We start from the raw sequence: 24,130 nt of genomic DNA, 5'->3' as shown, positions 1-24,130 counted from the left end.
ATTTGGTCTATGAAAGACTATTGAACCCAGATTTTTCAGTAACACAAGGACACTCCCCTCTGAACCTTGAAAAGTTAATTCTTCATATTTGGGAACTTTTGACAGCAAGCTCCAATAATTGTGAGGTGTTGGGTCAACATTTTGGGGTTAAGAAATAACATACATTCTCCCATTGACCCTATCGCAGGAGATCCTCATAGATTTATTCGCTATTTCTTTGAAAGTTTGCCCATTTTTCATATTTTAGGATTGATTGACAATTCTCTTAACCTTTGCTTATGCTAGAGTGAACCATCTTTCTTCTGAATTTATTACTGAACTCTCCAAACATATCTAAGTGACGCGGACAGTGCAAAAGCTCCACCGTAATTACTCAATTAGCAAATATCATTTAAAAAGAAAAAAGATATGTACTGTTATTTCTGAAGAACGCCTATTAACCATAGTTTTTTCATTAGAACCTGTTAACTGCAGGTTAAATTATTTATTTGGGCTAGAGCTGTAAGTGGTTTTAAGATCCTAACCATGGTCTCTCTGTTTAATTTTCATGCAAGCCAGTAGACAAATATTGAGGCCAGACTTATAAAATTACAATGGTTAATGGGGTGCCAAAGGGAGAGCTTTGTTCAGTTTTATGAATCCATATTGCCATGGTGTATCTGATATACTTTGTTGTGATGTAATATCTTGCGATAGTTGGCTCTTTGGTACTGGTACTTGTAGACTATAAACAGGAGTAAGATAGACTGCATGTGTGTGTTTAGTGCCATTAAACTCATTAGCCAGTGAATTAAAGGCCTGACTTGCCGACCAATAGATTCCTCTTGTGTACATTTTTTAGTACTGCGTCATGACTCTCATTAGATCATATATATGTCTATGTGAGATTATTTGTGTTGCACAGTTGAAGCTAGAAGCAATACTGTCAGCTCACTGATATTACCCAACTTGATATAATCTACGCTCCATCGTTTGATGCAGCTCTTAGAAATGCTGGCCTATAATTCATGAACTATTAAATACTTTGGAAGAACTTGAGTGTAGTAAAACAATAATTATATAAAGTGATGACAGGACGAGTGTAGTTCCCTGTCTAGTCGCATACCATGAATGTATGGGGAAAGCTTGGGAGTTACTATAGCAGTTTTCTTGATGAATGTGATGACTTTCCTCTTGTATAAAGTTCTAAGGTATCCGAGACATTGCCCCAAAGTCACCATTATGACTGTTTAATACATGTTATGCATAAAACAATTTACCCTATTGACAAGTTTGTACACTGATCTTCAAGTACCAGAAAATATTGAAGCAGAACATTGGGAATGAAAATCATAAAGGTTTTTATTAAGTCCTATTAAATTTCCTGTTGTTGCCCAATCCCTTATGTAAAGAAACAGAAAGGTGTTTAAAAATCTCTGAATTTGGCAACCAGGCTACAATGGTATTACAGTAAAACATTGTTACAATTTATAGTTAATTGAGGAGTTATTAGATAAGCTACAAGGGGTGACTGTATCTTCTGAAACAGAATTTCAAGGAGTTTACAATTTAGAATGAAAGAATGAGATTCATGGGATGCATGGGCGGAAAACAGTGTATAAGAAAAAAATAGACTTTTGCTATTTTAGACTTTGAATTATGCTGACAACGATTACAGTCAAATAACTCATATGCCAGGAGCTCTAAAATGCATTCGTAATAATGTACCTCAGTACAATACTAATACATCTATACGTTATGAAGGTACATGAGTAGCTTGTAAAAATAGCCCTTGTGATGGCTTTGTAGGCATAGAATGCCACATATGAGAAATATTATTTTGATGTACGAGTAGAATGTTTAGATCCCTTCGGAAAATTAACAGTAAAGTGTATGGTACGGGCAATGCAACAATGACTGCTGCTGCAAAATATCAGGGACATGTGTTAGGGGGTTGGCAGTGGTTCATAGGACAACTGCCAACTCTCAAACAAACAAACAAAGAAAACTTTCCCTTCAAATGCATCCCCTTTCTTTTCAGGTATACAGGCTGTATTTTAAAAAAAAGGTTACTCTATTGAAATGCAATCACAGACATGATGGTCTGCTGACCCAGGCAGGCTACCATCCCTGTGATTAACTCCAATCAAAGTAAGTCGCATTTGTTGTCTACCTCCTGAATATTAATGAGGTAGGCTGGATTGCGACCCACTCAGAATCAGAATTGTTCCAAGCAATCTATTTATAAATAGGTACGTTTGGAAATGTATTTCACTGTTTGCAGAAATACTGTCACAAATTGCAACCAATATTTTGTGAGCAGTAAATAGTCCATCTGACCCATCGACCTTTGTTGGCACAAGGGGCAAGACCAAACAAGAAAGTGGAATTTCAGAGACTGAGATGGGTATTACTTCAGCACAAGTGTGTCAGAAAGCACTAACCTTGTTCTCTGGACCCAATGGAAGGGGTGCACTCTTGCCCCCCTCACCAAGCTCACCACTGACCAGACACAATATGTTTCCAAATGGGCATTGAATGTGGTAGGATTCACTACTTAATAAGAATGTGCAAGAGAAAGGGGCCCACATTTAAAAAGACATTTAGCTGGCTCAAAGTGACGCAAAGTGATGCAAAGCGGTGCATATTGTTACACAGCATTTATTATTCTCCAGAGAGGTATCCTTTTCTCAGCACAAATAGTGTTTTTTGTTGCTTTGCACACATGTTTGTCAATGGGGCATTGCTTGGGTGAAACCTGAGTGGATCACCCATACTTTTTGATACACAGCCTGAACTATCAATGTAGCCAGACTGGGCTTTGCAGCAACAACAAAAACTCCCTCAAGCAGGCACTGATAAAAGGAAATGTTTTCATTTTGCCAAACATTCCACACATTGCATGTGCACTATAGTGTACAGATATTTACAATGTTTGAAATGTTTCATAATTTGTCTAGGCATAAGATTTTGTACTGGAATGGTAAGCATCCAGTTGAAATCCTGTGCTAGAAAAGTTGTACACTCCTCTGCACTGTTGTGCAAAGGTTGTACATGGCCCAAGGTATGCTTTATAGAACACCAAAGCAGGGGATGACAGCAGCAGCAGGTCACATTTATGAAACCTGGCTCTGTGCTTCATTCTCCGCCTTGCACAAGGAAGCAATTTAGGTTAGGTTTTGTTATGTTATGTTATGTTATTTGGATTTTTTAAGCGCACAGCTGCCCCAGCTAAGGGGCGTCCCGGCGCTGTATCTGAAAAGGTAACATAACTAACAACACAGAAAGAGTAGGGAATAAGACAAAGGAAAAAAATGGGTTTTTACAGCTTTTCTAAAAGCAAGAAGGTCATCCAAAGAGCGAATGTAGGCAGGAAGTGCGTTCCATAGTTTAGAGGCTAAGACCGTAAATGATCGGCCACCCAATCTACATTTTTGAAAGCGGGGGACAAGTGCCAAATTTTGGCCGGCAGAACGAAGGCTACGCGAAGGGGTGTACAGAGACAGAAGGTGCTGAAGGATGATGGGGGTGTCAGATTTAAGAATTTTAAAAGCAAAGCAGAGGGACTTGAACTCTATGCGCCTGATTACTGGCAGCCAGTGCAAATTGAAGATTGTACTGCGGGCTGAGCAGAAACGCGGCAGGCCCACAAGGGCCCTAGCTGCCGCGTTCTGCACCCGTTGAAGTCGCAAGACTTCCGCCTGGTTGGCGCCCAAGAACAGTGAGCTCGCGTAGTCGAGCCTCGATAATACGCTAGCTTGGATCACCATCTGGAGGGTGGGGGCATCGAAAAATTTGAGGATAGGCCTCAAGCCACGTAGAATGCCGAAGCACATGGATGCCACCTTCTTAGTGTGGAACGAGAAGGTTAGTTTGGAATCCAACCAGACGCCAAGATTTTTAAGTTCAGAGACAGGTTTTGGGGGAGGTCCCAGCTCCTCAGGCCACCAGCTAGCACCCCACAGATCAGGATGTTTCCCCAACACCATCACCTCAGTTTTGAGGGCGTTGAGTTGTAAACAGTTGGCCGTAAGCCAACTAGCAACGGCCCTCAAACCATCCGCAAAGCTTGATGCCAGTTGGTCAGAGTCCCCATTAAGAGCCACCGCCAACTGGGTATCATCGGCGTATGATACAATAGTGAGACCCCAACTCTTCGCAACCTCCGCCAAAGGTTGAACGTAGAGGTTGAAGAGAGTGGGGCTTAACGCGGAACCTTGGGGGACTCCTTGAGTGATAGCGTGGGGCTTGGATCTGAACGGTGGCACCACAACCTGAAAGGATCGTTCCGAAAGGAACGATTGAAACCAATCCAACGCCCTGCCTGAAATACCTGCCTCACTAAGCCTTCGAATAAGAATGGTGTGAGATACAGTGTCAAAGCAGCACTAAGGTCCAAAAGGACCAGTGCCGCCGTTTGACCTGCATCTAGTACAGAGCGGAGGTGTTCGACCATGAATAGAAGTGCCGTCTCTGTACTATGTCCAGGTCTAAAGCCATTCTGAGTGGGATCTAGTAGATGTGCAGATGCCAGATGGTTTGTTAAGATGTTATTCACATGGGCCTCTGTAATCTTTGCCACCCAGGGAAGAAGGGAGATGGGTCGATAACTCTCCGGCTTCAACGGATCCAATCCAGGCTTTTTTATAATGGGCATAACACAGGCAGCCTTCCAACTTGCTGGAACTGTACCGATGGTAAGGGATTGCTCCACCAGATGGCGGATAGGAGGAAGGAAGAAGGACGCCGAGTCCATAAACTGGGCAGGTCTCAAAGGGTCATCCGGAGAGCCAGACTTGACCTTGGCCGCTAGGAGATTAAACTCCTGCTCCGATGGTATAGAGAGAGAGGCCAAGCACTGAGAAGTACGCAATGTCAAGGTCGTACTTTCAGGGTCAACTTTAGGAAAAGAGCGATAGATGGCATTTACTTTTTCCACAAAGAAGCTGGCTAACGACTCACAGTGGGCAAGGGAACAGATCTTCGTAATAGGAAGTCTGTTCACTGTGAGCTCCTTCAAGACTTTAAAGACCAGTTTGGACGGGTTAGAACTCGCCTGGAACTCCCGTGCATAGTAGTCGGCTCGGGCCCGGCAGACAGCTCTATGGTATGTCTTTACCTTGGCCAGATAGCATACTTTCAGGTCTTTATCATAATTCTTCCTCCATGCTCTTTCGGCTTGTCGGCAGGTGGCTTTAATACACTCTAATATATAATACATTCTGTCTTGGTGTCTAATCATGGAGATGGTAATGCCGAAGCATCTTTTGGTTCTGAAGGAAAAGGCACCTGACTAGCATCCTAACTTTCCATTCCTTGAACAGTCCTGTCCTCTTGTTCAACTGCTTTTAATTCTGATTTTACAGAACTGACCTCCTGATGAGTTTGGTTAAGGTTTAAAAAAATCTGAAAATGAATAGTGCCAAAATCCAATGCTTAGGCTAGATTGTAACGTGGGCTAGGCAATGTGTCAGAAAGCCCTGATCTGGTACTCTTGATTCAACAGGAGTGATGAACACTCTGCTGGGCACTGACGTCTGCAGGTCAGATGGGTATTGAAGGATTATAAAAGATATTTCAGTAATTTGTCATTAATGGTATGCACTTAATCTCAGTTATAAAGGGTATACCTAAAAGATATCTCTGTGTAACCAACTCTCTTTGATCTTGGTATGAAGCTCAATACCCTCCCTCTCTAGTGGCAAGATAACTACCACAAGATTTAAACGCCTTCTGATACAGATTACTGTTTAAATTCTAAACTGTCCCTTATAAAACTGAAAAAATAATTAAAATTAATTATTATTCTATGGTTCCTGTCATAACAATATATATGTTCCTTACTAACAACCACTTGTACTTTGAGTGCACATTCATAGAACATATCATAATCTTTGATATCTTGGTGCAAGAATCTTTGATCTCTGCCTTACTTTTTGAAAAAAACAAGAATTCGACAAATCTTATCAATTCTAGGGTATTTTTTAACTACTAAAGCCAAATATTCCAAGATAATTAAAAGTTAATTTCCCAATTTGAAATTATTTCTGGAATACTTCTCTGCAAGGCAAATTCTCTCCAGCAAACTCTGTGTGAGGTTAATGGTCTCCCATAGAAAATCACTAACCCACAAGGAAGATAAATGTGGCTTTTGTTTTTATACTATTTTTCTTAACGGGCATTTGGCAGTGAAAGTGGCTGATGGTTGATGGCCAAATATTTTGAAAAAACTGACGCACATGGCAAGATTATTACAAATCAGGCAAGATCATCTCCAAATCTGTAACAACAATCCACCCAGGAACTCTAACTCTTCAGCGCAGGAATCTGTGCAAACAATTACATTTGTAATCCTAGGTAATGAGCAATACTCAAAGAAAATTAAGGACATTTCTCTATGTGTCTACCTAAATGGAGAACATGGCTTTCCATTCAACAGAGAATTGATTGCTGAAATGTCATAAGCAGCCCTCACCTCTGGGCTATGATAGACTTGAGGTCACCGTGTTATCCAATGTGTAGCTTTCAGTTGTTTAATCACAGGGTGTCATATGGAATTTGTAATTTGTTCCTGTCTTGTTCCCCATAAATTACATTACAGGCAGAGGAATATAGCTGAATGTTTTAGAATGCCCTCCAAGCTTTTTCTCAATCTTCGGCATGTTTTAGTACAGCGCTAATTTTCGAATGATAGGGTAAAATTAGTTAATTAAGTCGATTTTACGTAAATAATAATATTTCTACAGGAGCTTGTAAATCAACTTTCCTCAGATTATATTAGTCTTCTCCTTTTAAGTTAGTAATTTGAACGGTGTTTTATTGGGTCTATTTTTGCCACTGGAAAAACTTTTATTTTTATAACTATTTTTTATCAAAGTCAATATAAATTTATTTTAGATGTCACAGCTAAAGCCACTCCAATATAATTTCCTTGAGCTTGGTTGAAGAGGTTGTTTTAGATACGTTTTCCTAGCAGTTGTTACTTTGGACTATCGATGTGCAAAATGTGTTTTATTGCGCAAAATGTTAGGGAATTGTTATGAAATTTCTCGTAACTATGTGAAATGCTAATCTGCCCTTTGGTGTTATATTCTAGCGCAAAATGTATCCTCTCAGAATTTCCTTGACACGAGGGCCCATTTTGCACTTAAATAATAGCCCGAAATAGACAATTGCAGCGAACAACAATGACACACATTCTGGTTGTGAGCATTGTTACAGCACTCAGTCACCATAATTTTGCTTCGCATTGCATTTTAATTACGTGATTTGGAATAATGATGTAATTTCGAGAAATTTACCTAACAAGTTGAACATGAAATTCGCAAAACTATATGTATTATGCTGGCATAATTTACATTTTGCCTGGGCCTACTTTGGGCCAGATTCACATAGCTTTCTCCTTGAATATGCATGAGTTTCTCTTGAAATTTATGAATAAGTCACAGAAGAATCTTTGTGATGGTGGCCCTCCGAGAGGTGTAATAATAGGCAGTATATCCAGTAAAGAATTGTACATTCTACATAGCTGTATCACAAATAAGTGGCTTTTTCTTCAGAGCTTATTCTGTGTGTTTATGGATTTGTTTCAGTTTTGTGAAGTGGTGTCCACGCCTGAAATGAGTCGATGGGCTGGCCCTATCATTGATGTGCTTTTGGATTATGTCGGCAATGTGCAGCTCTGCTCTAGACTGACAGATCACTTGGACAGCTATGAGGACTGGGACATCATTAAATCAAAAGCAGGTAAGATATCTTGTGATGCGAAAAATGTGTTGACATACTTAATGTCCTGTGCATCCTGACATTTACCTATGTCTTACAACCTCTATGCATTGGAGCACAAATAATAAGATACAAGCACTGTCAAGGAACACACTTCAAAATGTTTTTGTTGACCACAAATTATTTTGGAAAAGAAATTGTTTAGTTGGATGTTGCATTGAGACAACATTTGCTACACTATAGCTGAAAAAATAATTGTGTCTTTTTTAGTGCTCCATAGCAGAGTGGGGAAAAAGCTCAGTGTTATAAGGCATTGTAAATAATGATTTGTTAAAACATTTCCTACCAAAATTATTTTGTAGGTAATTGACACTTCCACAATTATTTGCGAAGCAGTTAAAGATATAGGGGCATATTATCAAGGGGGGTTATCTCCGGTTTTTTGGCTTTAAAAGCCAAGCAAGCAGAGATAAAATTATCTCCCTATTACCTAGCTGTCGCTAACACCAGTTAACGACAGCTAGTAGGAGATAGCGACCATCTTGGGCCCCACTTTGCATGTCAGTGATATTTATCACTAATGACATGCAAAGTGGGCGTGCCAAGATGTCAGCGACTGGAAACAGTCGCTAACATCGCTATCTCCTATTACCAACTTTTGGAGATATTCGCGCTAAGCGCGAATATCTCCAAAAGCTAACACCTGCCCTGAGCAGTTCTTAGCCATGTTATCCAATGGGAGGTGGATAACATGGCTAAGAGCATTAGCTCGGTAATGCATGAATATCGCTGACTTTTCAGCGATATTCATGCATTGCGGCCGATTTTTATCGCATTTGCGATAAACCTTGGTAATACCAAGGTTTATTTGCGATAAAAATCGCCGCAGCTCAGCTGTAAAATTTTGTCTCTAACCAAGCAATAGCGATAATTATCGCTATTGCTTGGTAATATGCCCCATAGCTCCTTCTACACTGATGTTGTTCCTACTGTAGTATTTCGTTTGTAAACCCTGACCTCAGCCTTGGGACAGTTTTGTCAGAAGCAACTGGTTTAAGTCACTCTGGGGCATATTACCAAGCAATAGCGATAATTATCGCTATTGCTTGGTTAGAGACAAAATTTTACCGCTGAGCTGCGGTGATTTTTATCGCAGATAAACCTTGGTATTACCAAGGTTTTTTCGCTAATGCGATAAAAAAGGGCCGCAATGCATGAATATCGCTGAAAAGTCAGCGATATTCATGCATTACCGAGCTAATGCTCTTAGCCATGTTATCCACCTCCCATTGGATAACATTGCTAAGTACTGCTCAGGGCAGGTGTTAGCTTTTGGAGATATTCGCGCTTAGCGCGAATATCTCCAAAAGTTGGTAATAGGAGATAGCGATGTTAGCGACTGTTTCCAGTCGCTAACATCTTGGCACGCCCACTTTGCATGTCATTAGTGATAAATATCACTGACATGCAAAGTGGGGCCCAAGATGGTCGCTATCTCCTACTAGCTGTCGCTAACTGGTGTTAGCGACAGCTAGGTAATAGGGAGATAATTTTATCTCTACTTTCTTGGCTTTTAAAGCCAAAAAAGCGGAGATAAACCCCCTTGATAATATGCCCCTCTATTTTTCCACATGGCATTTACAGGTAGAATCTCCAAGTACAACCACTTGAATTTTTCAATATGTGTTTTTGAGTGTCTAAAACAGGGAATACATGAATGAATGAGTAAATGCTTTTACAAATAAAAGGATTCGTTACTTCAATGGATAGTGCATCCAGTGTTGCTTTATAGGGGCTGATTTTACTGGTTCTGTAAAATGGGATTCTGTGGAAATAAACTTCAACTGCATAGTCAATGGAAGCCTTTCCCACATGTGTGCATTTCAATATTGCCTTTACACACTTGTCAAGCAAATCAATATCAAGGGATCCTGAAACACGTGTCTTTCGATTGCACTTCATACCCTGGACCACAGGGTTCTTTAGATTCATGATCAATTCCATTTGTGGATAATGTTGGCAACATACATGGATCCTCTAGTGTCTGTCTCAATATTTGTTATTCTCACCTACTTCTGCATGGTTTAATAATCACTTTATTAAGTAAATTCCAATCCCTTGTCATGAAACAGTTTATTCACAGTCTCGTTGCATTTCTTTCTATGGGACAACTGCACTGTTGCGCTATTGATGGGAGTCAACTCTTGTTGATAGTTTCTGAGAACCAAAGCCCTGGTTCTTTTTGGAAATATTTTGTTCCATTTATAGGGGAACTTGCACTATCGCTAGTTTCCTCCTGAGGTTCTCTCAATACCTTTGATTCTTGACATTGTATATGGAATCCAGTGAGCTGCTGTCCTATCAGAGAGTTCACCTTTCCCTTGGGTTAAATATGTAAAGTTTGTAAAATGTTCTGTATAAGTGTGCTTTTCATCTACATCTAGTCAAAACAACCAAGGAATAATAACAAGAAATATGCGTATAATAAAGAATTAGGGCCACTTGCATCAATCTAAAAACCGGTCGCAAACGGGCAGATTCGCAGCACCTGCCCCTTTGCGACCGGTATTTTTGCATTTGGGATGCATCATAAATAAATAAATAAATTGCCATTTCGCACAAAGGATTCCCAATTTACCGTCAATCTCGAGTTGATGGTAATTTGCGATTTCTTTGAAAAATGCACTAAAGTGCATTTTTTAAACTCCCATGTTAGTCCCATTAGTCCAACATTAGATCAAAGTCCCATGTTAGACACAGACATGCCCTTGGGGCATGTGTGTGCACAACATGTGGTAAAATGAAAATTTCAGGGGTGCAACAGGGTGTCCATTTCGCACCCTTGAAATTGCTTGCGCAATTTACATGTACCTATTGGGTGCTCACAAATTACGCATGCAAATCCCATTCATTCCTCTAGGCCTCTAGGCCCACAGGAATGAATGGGAAGCCAATCCTTAATTGCGAGTCGCAATTTGTGAGTTGCAATCGAGAAATGAGTAGGAATCGCAATTTTTTTGCGATTCCTACATGCTTAGGCAATTGCATTTCTATAATTGCAATTCTTTAAAAATCACAAATATAGAATCGCAATTGCCTATTTTGATGCATGTGCACCTTAATAACATGATAGAAAAACATAAACATGAGTTAAAAAAATAATTAAACAGAAATAATAAGAAAGAGTCTGTGAGGAAAATGTGTTAGTGCCCAAAATACATGGCACACAAATATTCCTAAATGGAATATAAGTATTACACACACAAGTAAATCAGTTATGACCTTGTACAACATATAACGGCAATAAGGGTAAATAAATTACAAAATCGAAGTTGTTTCAATCCCATTAAATTGAGGGATCATAATCAGGGCTCAAACAGTATGGAGAGCCTGCGAGTGAGATGTATAAAAGGGGATACTAGCATGACAAAATGGTGGAACCCCAGATTTAGGGTTCCTGCAGTGATTGCCGAGACACAGCAAAAGATAATAGTGACCGGTCATGAAGCCAATCTTCAAGTCCAGAATTAAGTCAGTTTCTGGGAACACAACCGTGGCCATCTAAAATGATCAGTCTACTTGAGTAAAAAAGCGATAATGATCTATAGTTAGGCAGCAATCTATTATCCCAAAAGTAGGAATCAAGCTATTATTAAAACTTTTATTATACTAATATTTCTTTTAATGATTTTGAACCAAAGACCACTGTTGTTTTGACTATATAAATTTAGCCCAAGTCGCTTGCAATTTCATGGTTACCCTTGTATTTTTTTGACATTTCATCTACAACTGTCAATTTCATAGTGCCTTCTAAGGACAATATTATTTAGTTTAATTGTATGGTGCTAAGATGATATCAAATGACAATTTGGAATATATTCTCAGAACTTTTCAGAACAGAATGGATGCTTTGTGCGATAATATACTTTGTACTTTAGGCATGCAGATGTAAATTACATTTGTCTAACATGGAGCCAATGAAGCTGGTTACAGTAAGAAGTCACAGGGTCACATTTTTTCAGATTGATCACTAGTCTCACCGTTGCATTCTGGAGTCTTCGCAAATGGTAAAGACTTTTCTTGAACAAGCTTAGACTGGCTGAGTTGCATGTCATCTGCAATGAGTGCCTTAATAGACCTGGATGGGGTCTCGTAAAAATTATCAAACCACATCTTCAATTTACTGTCTCTCATTTGGGTATCTTGGCTTCTTTCGAATGCCTCTATAGCTCTCTGTGTCCATCCTCTTTATTACTCCTTATTTTTAACACTTATTTCCATCTAAATGGTTTCTTACAACCATTTTATTGCGCAACTATTGTAGCTAAACATTACTGATGCTCCATCACCAACAACTGAAAGTTTGTATTTGGTAAGAAAGTCCCCACTTATGTTAATTGGGTCTTTTTTAAGAGCAGACAGTAAACTGTTCCCCATGCAAAACTATTATATGGAGATTTCATGCCAGTTAGCTGTATTCACCTATGTACCATTATAGCACTTGTCTCATTTAATTGATTGGCTTCATTGAGGTAAAAACTCTGCATAATGGAAAGCTCAATTATTTTGAAAACATCTTGTGTTTCATTTTTGAGGATATGTGATGTTGCATATTTAAGAAATTCATATGAAAGTACAAATATCCAGTCCATTCAGCTAAAGACTCCATTTCAAAACAATAAGCTGGGATGTTTCACTTCTTTTCCTTATGCGCCACACAGAATATTCTGGCTGTTTTTTTTATATTTGTTTGTAGTGAGCAGGCTTTTTAAAATAACATGCAGTAAAAAGTAGGGGTGGGCGGAATTTGTGTAGTCGTGCTACGCAAAGCTCCGCAAAACGGTAAAAAATCTCTGCGAGCACACAGAAATTCAGCCAGTACGTGGAATTGCTTGTTCCGCCCGTTTGCGATGCTTTTTTCCTGTTCGCAAACGCCGTTGCGCAATTGCGCATGCAAATCCCATTCATTCCTCTAGGCCTCTTGGCCCACAGTAATGAATGGGAAGCCAATCCTTAATTGCGAGTCGCAATCGAGGAATATATAGGAATCGCAATTTTTTTGCGATTCCTACATGCTTAGGCATTTGCATTTCTATAACTGCAATTCTTTAAAAATCGCAATTATAGAATCGCAATTGCCTATTTTGATGCATGTGCACCTTAATAACATGATAGAAAAACATAAACATGAGTGAAAAAAATTAATTAAACAGAAATAATAAGAAAATGTCTGTGAGGAAAAAGTGTTCGATGACCAAAATACATGGCACACAAATATTCCTAAATGGAATATAAGTATTACACACACAAGTAAATCAGTTATGACCTTGTACAACATATAACGGCAATAAGGGTAAATAAATTACAAAATCGAAGCTGTTTCAATCCCATTAAATTGAGGGATCATAATCAGGGCTCAAACAGTATGGAGAGCCTGAGAGTCAGATGTATAAAAGGGGATAATAGCATGACAAATAGATGGAAGCCCGGATTTAGAGTCCCTGCAGTGATTGCCAAGACACAGCAAAAGAGAATAGTGACCGGTCATGAAGCCAATCTTCAAGTCCAGAATTAGGTCAGTTTCTGGGAAAACAACCGTGGCCATCTAAAATGATCAGTCTACTTGAGTGAAAAAGCGATAATGTTCTATAGTTAGGCAGCAATCTATTATCCCAAAAGTAGGAATCAAGCTATTATTAAAACTTTTATTATACTAATATTTCTTTTAATGATTTTGAACCAAAGACCACTGTTGTTTTGACTATATAAATTTAGCCCAAGTCGCTTGCAATTTCATGGTTACCCTTGTATTTCTTTGACATTTTATCTACAACTGTCAATTTCATAGTGCCTTCTAAGGACAATATTATTTAGTTTAATTGTATGGTGCTAAGATGATATCAAATGACAATTTGGAATATATTCTCAGAACTTTTCAGAACAGAATGGATGCTTTGTGCGATAATATACTTTGTACTTTAGGCATGCAGATGTAAATTACATTTGTCTAACATGGAGCCAATGAAGCTGGTTACAGTAAGAAGTCACAGGGTCAAATTTTTTCAGATTGATCACTAGTCTCACCGTTGCATTCTGGAGTCTTCGCAAATGGTAAAGTCTTTTCTTGGACAAGCTTAGACAGGCTGAGTTGCATGTCATCTGCAATGAGTGCCTGAATAGACCTGGATGGGGTCTCGTAAAAATTATCAAACCACATATTCAATTTACTGTCTCTCATTTGGGTGTCTTGGCTTCTTTCGAATGCCTCTAGCTCTCTGTGTCCATCCTCTTTGTTACTCATCATTTTTAACACTTATTTCCATCTAAATGGTGTCTTACAACCTTTATACTGTGCAACTATTGCAGCTAAACATTACTGATGCTCCATCACCAACAACTGAAAGTTTGTATTTGGTAAGAAAGTCCCCACTTATGTTAATTGGGTCTTTTTTAAGAGCAGACAGTAAACTGTTCCCCATGCAAAACTATTAAATGGAGATTCCATGCCAGTTAGCTGTATTCACCTATGTACCATTATAGCACTTGTCTCATTTAATTGATTGGCTTCATTGAGGAAAAAACTCTGTATAATGGAAAGCTCAATTATTTTGAAAACATATTGTGTTTCATTTATGAGGATATGTGGTGTTGTATATTTAAGAAATTCATATGAAAGTACAAATATCAAGTCCATTCAGCTAAAGACTCCATATCAAAACAATACGCTGGGATGTTTCACTTCTTTTCCTTATGCGCCACACAGAATATTCTGGCTGTTTTTTTTAAATATTTGTTTGTAGTGAGCAGGCTTAAAAAATAACATGCAGTAAAAAGTAGGGGTGGGCGGAATTTGTGTAGTCGCGCTACGCAAAGCTCAGCGAAACGGTAAAAAATCTCTGCAAGCACGCAGAAATTCAGCGAGTACGCGGAATTGCTTGTTTCGCCCATTTGCAATGCTTTTTTCCTGTTCGCAAACACAGTTTGCGTGCTCGGGAGGAAATATCTTGCAAACACGCATTTTGAAAGCGCGAAAAAGCAAAAAATTCGGCGAAGCCAGGGATCGCGGAATTTTTGCCAATTCCGCATTCTCCATGGAACGCGAAATTACCCAAATTCTACAAATGGAACGGAATTTACTGGCTAGGCCTAGTAAAAAGTATTTTTGCTAGTTACAAGATTCTTGACCCTGTCCTATGTGTCTTGCTCTGTGCATATTTGTCTATCGTTTTCCTTTAACCGCTTCAGCGCGGCGCAGATTCCTGCGCTGTGCTGAACGTTCCATTGAGCCAATGGAACGATGACGGAACGGTTCTGTCATGAGCACAGCTCAACCGTCGCTCATGACGGAACCGTTCTGTCATAAGCATGGAAGGGGTTAAGATCTCTGTTGTTTGTCTTTATTGACCCCACATGCTCTTACAATTAACTACCTCTTCGCCTTCTTTAGCAAATTTTTATCTATGAAGCGTTTCGCAATGAACCATGGTAGTTGAGATGGTCATGTGTCTTTTTGATCATGTTTCCGACCTTTAGAAAGTGACCTCTCAGAAAAATGGCCACTGCATTCTATTTAAGTGTCAATTTGGCAGACTGCTTGCCCGTGCTCAGCGTTTCCTTCATCTCAATATCACTCTGAGTGCCATGTTGCTCTTCATTTATAAACTACTTGTCACCTGGCATGCTCTATAACCAGTTAGTGTACTGAGGAACACAAACCTTTGCAATTCGCACACAATAATAGCCCATATTCAGCAAAGGGATGTAATACTCAAAATGTCAGGAGAGAGATGATGTTGCTGCCAAGTGTCTCCATTTGACACGTGACACCTTCTGACAAACTTGGGTTTTTAACCAGCCTTACTCTGCCATCCGAGGTTTGCAGTTTATTTTACAATTATGCAAATGCATTTGAATTCCAAGGATGCAGAACGTTGTTGATTGAAAGCCAGGACTGGCTGAAGGCGACAGACCTGGCATGGGATCACGTGACAGGTATAAGAATAACAACGTTTTGGAATAGACTGCACTGAGGGCAAATGTGCTTACTCAGTGCACATTAACCCATTAAAACATATTTAGATAAAGCGGCCAATGTCCCCAGTGATAAATGAGGTTCCCCAAATCAAAGTAATTGTTTAATGAATTTATGATGTGGAAATGCCTCGAACACTTCATATGCAGTCGAGAAGAGTCCACACTGGGCAGCGTGCTGTAGTAAAAGCATGCTAAAAAAAGAGGTCACAGACCACTACAATTTCATGAAACTGGTAACTCACTTCCTTGGTTTCTTCTACTCTACCCTTTCCTTTGATTTGGCATTGAATCTGAAGCTAATCGTTAGCTTAGAACTACAGCTGCTGCTCAGCAAGGGATTCTAACCCAAATGACATGCTCAGAACACATCAACCGAATCAGAGGTCCAGTGATTTAACACAAAAGGATTGTGTCCCTGCAGAATGCGAAGAGGGGGGGCTGAGTCTCCCATATTTCAGAGCTATCCATTGTTTATGGGTTGAGTGGGGCCCCCTCTGGATAATTGAGTGGGAGGAGGCCTGAATGCTTTGGACCCCCCTGCACCATAGGAGCTGCAGGGGCCCGTCATCGCCCCATCTGCCTCCAGAATAGCAATTTATTCTTTGAGGTATATTCATATTGCATAAATTACCATCTTTATACAAACAATACTCATTTTCTGAGTTCAGCTTAGAACTGTCTTACATAAATATTTATCTGTTCACTACTGGACTTCTTATGGCACCTAGTAAAGGCAGACATTTAAACATTTTTCTCAGAAAGGGGAGTATGAGAAATTCAGCTTGCACAATACAAAGACATTAGACATAAGACTGTTGTAGAAATACATCCATGACATGGAAAGTTAAATGGCATTTGCAACTGCAGCACCTACTGTGCCGTCCTCTATAGTGGCACTGAAAACATAGCTCCGAGCCTACTGTGTGTAACCAGACTGTTGCAGTATAAAACCTGCAGTGTGACCTGGCAAAATAACCCTTTTTGTAAAGATCTCGCTTTTAACTATAGTAAGTCACCCCATGTAAGTCGTGTAGCCCAAAAGGCAGAGTTTGCATACAAAGCAGGCTCCACACCAGTTGAGGCATGAAACTCATTTATATGGGCCTCTCTCAGCCACAACTTTGGTAAGAATTTTTTTTGTGAACCTTGCCCAACAACAGCTACCACTAACTGCCATCCCTAGCACTCTACTTGTTCTGCTGATATCATAAAGTTCCAAGTGACACCACAACTGTGGGACTTCACTGTGGCAGGCCTAGCTGTCCTTTGCAGAAAAATTAGGAAAATGCAGGTTAAAATAGTAATATTGCTATCTCAGAAATAGAACTAGCTAGTAAAATAAGTAAACCATTATTTTGAATGGTTAATAAAAATCCTATTCTTTGGTGTATTTGGATTTTTAATACAAAATAACTTATAGGAAATTACCTTTCTCCCTACATATCCTTTCAGGAGGCTTATTAGCACTGCCTTCTCAGAGCTGGTTAGCTTAGACTTGGCCTGAATTACTTGTGATTGAGGCGGGATTGTCCTCTGTAGAGCTATACAATAAGTCAGTTTGGTTGAAAGGTCGACTAGAATGGCAGGTATGACCCCTCTGAGCGCAGCAGCACATTCATGGATGGGCTGTGATCTTGTTGGCACTACAGTGTAAATCCTGTCTAACAGGTCTGTCTGTGGCTCATGTAAAATATTTGCGCTCTTTATAAAGATCAAACTTGACCCAATAACAATTATTGTGTATCGGCTATCTAGTCCCTGAGGGTTCCTGCTTTGTTTTCTAGACTTCTGTCTCCATGATCGTCTTGACACTAGAGCCTGCTTCAAACTGCTTTTTAGTGTTAGATGTGGCAGTACACTTGAGATTTCCCTATGACATTCCCATTTTACACCCCTGTCCTCAGAGCCCATGTATAGTGGGCTGGAGACTTCGGCCATCTTGAGTTTGCCTCAATACATTGTAACTTGGGCTTGTTTGCAGTAAGGCAAACAGGAACTACTGAAGAAGTGGGTAGGTCAGGGCTATGGAACATTAATCTATTGGTCAGAGAAGGACTAGGTATGTCTTAGGGTGTCCACTGCACACCAGCTGGTGAACCCTACAAAAATAAAGCCTCACTCAACCTTCCTCCAAACATTTTCTGGACCTGCGAAGATCACAAGAGGGTTGGACCTGTTGTCTCTCACCTGAGAGGAACCCTGAAGGACTGGATCTGCTCTCTCTTGTACCCAGGACAAAAAAGTGGACTTCAAGGATCAGTTGGTTGATCTCCTGTGTGGCTACACAGACACAGCAAGATGAAAGAGGCCTTTTCCTGGTATGCCTAGCTAATCAGTAGCATCCGGAACTGGACTGGCCTTTGCTGTTGGCCTTTGCCTGACATACTAAGAGTCCCTAAGTGGCCTCCCCTGAGGTTCTTGCCGCTTTAGAAGTGTATTCTTGTGGTTGTTTGAGCACCAGATGAAAGTTTGGAAACATTTGAAAACATTCCTCAGAGTTCCAGACCCTCAACAGGACCAACTGGAAAAAATATTCAACCACCAGTTCCACAGCATCAAATTGAATTTCAGTTTTGTCATGCTCAAGGATCCCCACATCGTTGAAAACATGACAAGTCCTGTTCTGCATTGTGACTTGGAATATTTATAGTAAGAAAGTTGCAATGCTCCAGACCTGCTTCAGGTATCCTGCCTTCGGTTCCACAACGACAGATACAGTTTCAGCAGTGACCAGCTTAGGGAGGATTTTTCTCAAAAAGACGACAAAGTGCCTTTCTACTTTGAGGCTTTAAAGAAATTTCAACTCTTTTCTTTAAAAAGTTGCCAAATTCCTTCCCTGTAGGGGCACTTAGAAACTTTTTGACACTTTGACATCCAGACATTTACTTGGACCAATCGAGTCAGTGTATCCAACTGGGGCTCTATTGCAATTGGCCTGAAATTGCATCTTAGACGTGGTCAAACTCTACCATTGATTCACATTGGGTGCTTTATTTTTCATGTAGCTTTTTACCTTAAAGCTTAAATTCTTGAGTCCTTATTGGACTTTTTTTGGTCTTATTTTACACTTAAAAGTTTTCTCTTTATTTTAAATTTGGTTGTAGAATTTTATTGTGTTATATATGTCTTTTTCTACTGTAAATGCGCTGCATACATACTTTACACATGGCATTTGATTTAAGCCTGACTGCTTTATGTCTCATTACCAGGGGTTGACCACAGGTTTATTTAATTTAATTTGTGTAGCATCTAGAGGTGGTAGCCTTTTACTTAGAGGTCTGTCCACCCCAAATAATAATCCACTTTCCTACAACAAATAATTCCCATTCTTGTCTGTTGTTCCCTGATGCTCTTGGGTGGATTCCTCATAGCATTTACTGCGGCTAGTTGCGTTGTACTGTCCCTTTGCCACTCCTCAATGAACTCTGTAGAGCACATACCATGGCTGAATGCATAACGCTAGTCCCTCCTGCTACTGGAGGGACTACATTGAGCATATACTGCAACTGGTTGCACACAGTCAAATCTATGGGTTGCTCCTTAGAGGACCCTCAAAGTATATACCATGACTGGTTGTATTATGCTTATTTATTCAGACCTCTCCTTGGCCACTCCATGGTGGACTCCAACAAGCATGTATTTCCTGTATTTGCAGGAAACAGGCGACTGGGAAAGGTATGCAAAATTGACTATGAAAATGACATTATGGGAAGGTTGTGCTACTCTTACTCCGCTAAATCTACTAAGTGCCTTTTTAGATTGATAACGGTCCCTTGTATGGCTCTGGGGAGCAGGCACCCAACTCACATTTATTAATATCAAGTTGTTGCTTTTTGACCTCTAGCTCAGCACACCATGATCGGACATGTGTTCTGAGACCTCTCCCTGACATGGACCTCCTCTGGAACAGCATGGTTACTGGCATCTGACTAGACTGTAAAGGACTGAGTGTGGTGGCAGAAGTATAATTCTAGCAGCAGGACCAGCCTTTTCACTTGTCACCTGGAGGGGAGAGTGGCCTCTCCCATGTCTTTAAATTGGAGTGCCAGTCCCCTGCAACAGGGGCCTCTGCTCATCCAGTGGAACATGGACATCACAAGTGTGCAACTAAATCCGAGTGTGGCATAAGATCATGGATCTTGGGAGGTGCATGACCACACTAGCTTCGATTTTATGTATAGCTTTACTCAAATGGTATATATGATGGAGGTTTTGCATCTCTTGCAGTGTGCCTGACTTTAGAGTGATAAGTAGAGAAGACAGTGGATCCATTTGAAGCTAGGGAGTTTTCCTTTTGCCCTTTTACAAGCCCTTTTTTCTCAAGAAGGGTTGCCCTCCCACAGGTTAACAGTTTGTTCAGTGGGAGAGCCTACCCTTTTTTTGTGTTTGTTTTGGCCTCCTCAAGACAGGAGGGTAACAACTCAGCCTCACAACTCACCCTAATTTCCTGCTTATACTTTGTGACAGATACTTTGGCTGGAGCAGTCTGAATGGAATATACAAAAGGACAGAGCTGCCCAGGATCATACTCTGAAGTGACATTAGAATATACAACTGCTGTCTGCAACTATAGTATAAACATGGTACAGACACTTCTAGTCAGGCTGCCAAGATATTTTGACTGGATTCCAGGGTATCCACACAAGTGATGATGAGAAACTCACTGTACTCCAGAGATTGTCACATTTGGGACCAGAAACCTGGAGCTTCAATTTAGATTGACAAGAAAGGCTGAATGAGGAAAGAATTTACCTGATGCTCAGGAGGGATATTGGAAGTTTCATATCCGCTGCACACTGGGAAGGATTAGCATCACTCTGCGATGGTGAGACCCAGGGCTACCTGAGGGGCCATAGTAACATTATCTGTACCCCTGTGGATGGAAGGTACCTGGGAACTTATGGCAGTTTAAGTAAGAAACTACCTTAGTACCTTAATGTGGTCAGGTGTCGTAAGAAATCAGACGGCACTCTGTGGTTTTCACAGGCAGCAAACCCTAGTGTAGTAAAATCAGGAACTACATACTCACCTCAGAAGATTGGGGGGTGGGTTTGGGTCTAGGCCTGAAAAAGATTCCCAAACGCCAAGAGCCATTGAGGCAAAATCACCACGATCTACTCTCTGCTTTTATCCCCAGTGCTGGTGTTGATGTCGCTCACCTAAAATCTATCTAGTGCTGCAGATTTCAGACGAGGCAGAACCAATGTTCTTTGTATGTCAGGGAATAATGTGGTGCACACTGAAGCAATACTGGAAAGTGGGTTACTGGTTGAGGAGAGTGAACCCCTACCCAAGCAGCAACCACAATTCTTATCAGGGTGAAACACAAACAATCCACAAATATGTACATAACCCTCTATTAGCTTGGCACAAATTCAGTCAGCACAAATGCGGTCTTAGGGGCAATGTGTAAAATATTTATGCATACAATATTAATACAGCACTTCAAGCATAAAAAATAAGGTAAAAACACAACACAAGAAAAATCCCAGACCAATTTAGAAAAATAGACTAATAAAATATTTGAGACAAATATCAAAAATCCAATCAGTATATCCAGAGATATGCAATTTCAAAGATTTCATGTAAGTATAGTGCCTAATAGCACAAAGTGCGGGCCAGATACAGGCACCAGGTTAGTCCCGCTGAAAGAGTTACGATTAAAAGTCTTGTACAAAGATTTCCATTCATGGTGGAGGAGACCGGAAGGAGCAGGGCAAGCATCACAGATTGTTGCTAATGTATTGTGAAGAGCAGGCCAGGCGTGACGGGCGATCATCTCCATATCGTGAAGATCCCGTTGGGCATCGTGGATGGTCTTTGCTGGAGACTCGTTTTGGGGGTGCTGCGGGCTGTCGATGCTGTAGTGCAAACTAAAAATCTCACATTGCAGAGTGTCGCTTGTGGTCGCTGTGGCTCGAATATTTATCCTTCGTGCCAGATTTGAAGAGATAGAAGGTTTTGGAGGGTTTCCACCACCAAAGGTATTTGGAATTTCCTGCCTTCCTGCCCTGGTGCCAGCTTGTCTTGGAACACAGAAAGACTAGTGACAAACCCTTTGTGAGTGTACTGAAGCTGAGACTTTGTGATGTGCAAGAGTTGTAGATGACAGCTCCGCCCCCCCCCATCAAGTCAGAGAGGGCCCATCCTGCCAACAGCTATTGCCCCTTTGTGTCACTGTCTGGGAGCAATACACAACAGCCAACTGCCAGCTACACCTAGTCATGTGACCCAGTAAACAGGCTGCAAGCAGCAAATGTTTAGAAAATGCTAATTTTCTAAAACTGGCACTTTCAGAACTGTGACGTAAAATAGATGTGTTTACTGTGCACAAGAGACCATGCATTTTGAAGGAGAGTGTGGTATAAACCACTATAAAGAAGAGAGTTGACCCTGAGCTCTGATCTCACCCTCTGAAACTACTTTTTCAAATCCCATTCTCATTATGACCAAGAGCATCCTAAAACGTTGCCTCGTATGAGTGGCCTAGGCTAGTCCCACCAACAGCGGCCCGTGCAGGTAAGAGCAGTGTGGCTGGGTTGGGGGGGATTCAACAGACGACTACGTGGGAAAATTAAATAAATCATTTATTTTCCCTTGTCGTCTGTCAAAATTCCTCCCACCCAGCCTCATTGCCCCACTGCTCTTACCTGCACGGGCCGCTGCTGATCCCCCTCAGTATCCATTTGATGGGTACTTTGTTTTTTTGTAACCTTTTTTGTACTGTATTATGTTGTGTGTGAATTGAAGTAAAGTACTTTTTATTTTTAAGAAACACAAGCTGCACATTCAGTTATTATCTTGCCTTAGTTGTTTTATTGTGTTTTGAATCTCTTATCACCCACCACCTACCAGAGTTAGGGCCTTATTACAAGTATGGCGGTCCCGGGACCGCTGTGCTTGCAGTGGCAGTCCTACCACCACCACCATGCCTTGTCCACCCACTGTATTACAATGGTGGCAGTGGGACCACCACAAGACCGCTGCCTCTGCCGTGATCCAGGATCCCACAGCGGTGGCGGTGTAAAGGCTGACGGTGCCAACGCCAGTACCCCCGAGTATATTACAACCTGCTTTTCCACCGCCCATTGAAGGCTGGGAGCCCGCCATGAAAAGGGTGGGGTCTGGCAATGGGTGTGCATGCAGGGGGTACATATTGTACCCCCCTGTAATCGTACTTACGTCAGTGCACTGTGTGACATGCACAACATGGTGCATACCACACCATGCTGGAACATGCGGGAGGCTCTGTTATGGTGGCCGTCTGCTTGTTAAGCTCTCCTTTGAGCCTAACACTGTCACTGTCAGCCTGTCACTGCCACCTGGATTCAACTCGGAATCCGGAAAGCGGGTGCACCATGGGCACTGTGGTGGCGGTCCCAGACGAAGACCTCCAAACTCAGAATAAGGCCCTTAGTCTTGGAGTGCTTAAATGCTAAAGAGATGTACTTGGTGCTTCGTTTTGGGTCCTGTAGTAAGGTTAAGCCCCAAGACACTTGTGGTAAACATCTCTGATTAATACGATCTGAACCCTATAACTCCTGAGACTTCTTGATAGCCATTTCAGATAGTTTCATGACCCCTTTGTTTATGTTCAAACACCCTATCTTCCATTTCTCTTTGCTTTAGTTTCACGCGTAGGCACAATTGCAAAAACAGATAGGAGCAGAACCCTGATCCTAAATCACAACATGTACACTAACCACATAGACATAACAAAAGCATTTCCACAAAGTGGTGTGGTATCTATTCAAACACGCATTTGCAATGCGACAGGTCTCGCATTTTCAAGAGTTAGAGTTATTTTTGCATTGTAAATTACAATGTTTTTTACCTGTGTGTTTTGGTTTTAAGTGTAGTGACCACAACTCCAAGAATTAATTAGATTATTAAGCGAAATCCTAGGGCTGGGACTTGATGTGCCATTCTCACGTAGCACCATTAGATAACCCTAGCCATACCAGCAAACGGTTACCCCTAGGTTTACTGTACCCATTCTCATTGTGTGCAATGTGTTAATGCGGTCGCTCTTCTATACCAGTCTTTTAGAAAACAACGAAATTGAAAGTGAAGTGTGATTAATATTGGTTGTCTCCAGTCGAGCGTTTACTGTGGAAACACATATTAGAGAACATTTGAATTTGAGGGTCCATGAGATTTCTTGGTAACGGAATGCTGCGGAAAGGAGGGTTATCTATAGGGGTGGGCGGACATCTCCGTTCCACCCACAGAATGTGCAGAGATTTGCTCTTCCGCAAAGAAGGCGGCGATTTGAAGCAAAAATCTCCGCACATTTGGGGGCGGAACGGAAGTTGGCCGCCCGCCCGAATGCGCGTGTGGCCAACGGGCGAGGAATGCGCATGCGCAGGCTCCCGCGCATGCGTAGTTTCCA

General features: G+C 41.0%; 1 protein-coding gene across 1 annotated transcript in view; it reads left to right on the top strand.

The window, feature by feature from the left end:
* The window catches only part of ASB2 (ankyrin repeat and SOCS box containing 2), a 334,037-nt gene that overhangs the window by 286,976 nt on the left and 22,931 nt on the right, over positions 1-24,130 (top strand). Inside the window, exon 9 of the mRNA XM_078660092.1 lies at positions 7,572-7,725. Coding sequence (XP_078516218.1) covers positions 7,572-7,725 — 154 coding nt within the window. The remainder of the gene's footprint in view (positions 1-7,571; positions 7,726-24,130) is intronic.

This window comes from Lissotriton helveticus, chromosome 9, assembly GCF_964261635.1.
Source record: "Lissotriton helveticus chromosome 9, aLisHel1.1, whole genome shotgun sequence".
NCBI lineage: Eukaryota > Metazoa > Chordata > Amphibia > Caudata > Salamandridae > Lissotriton > Lissotriton helveticus.
Note: the sequence above shows the minus strand (reverse complement) of the source record. Positions and strands in the feature narration are given on the sequence as shown.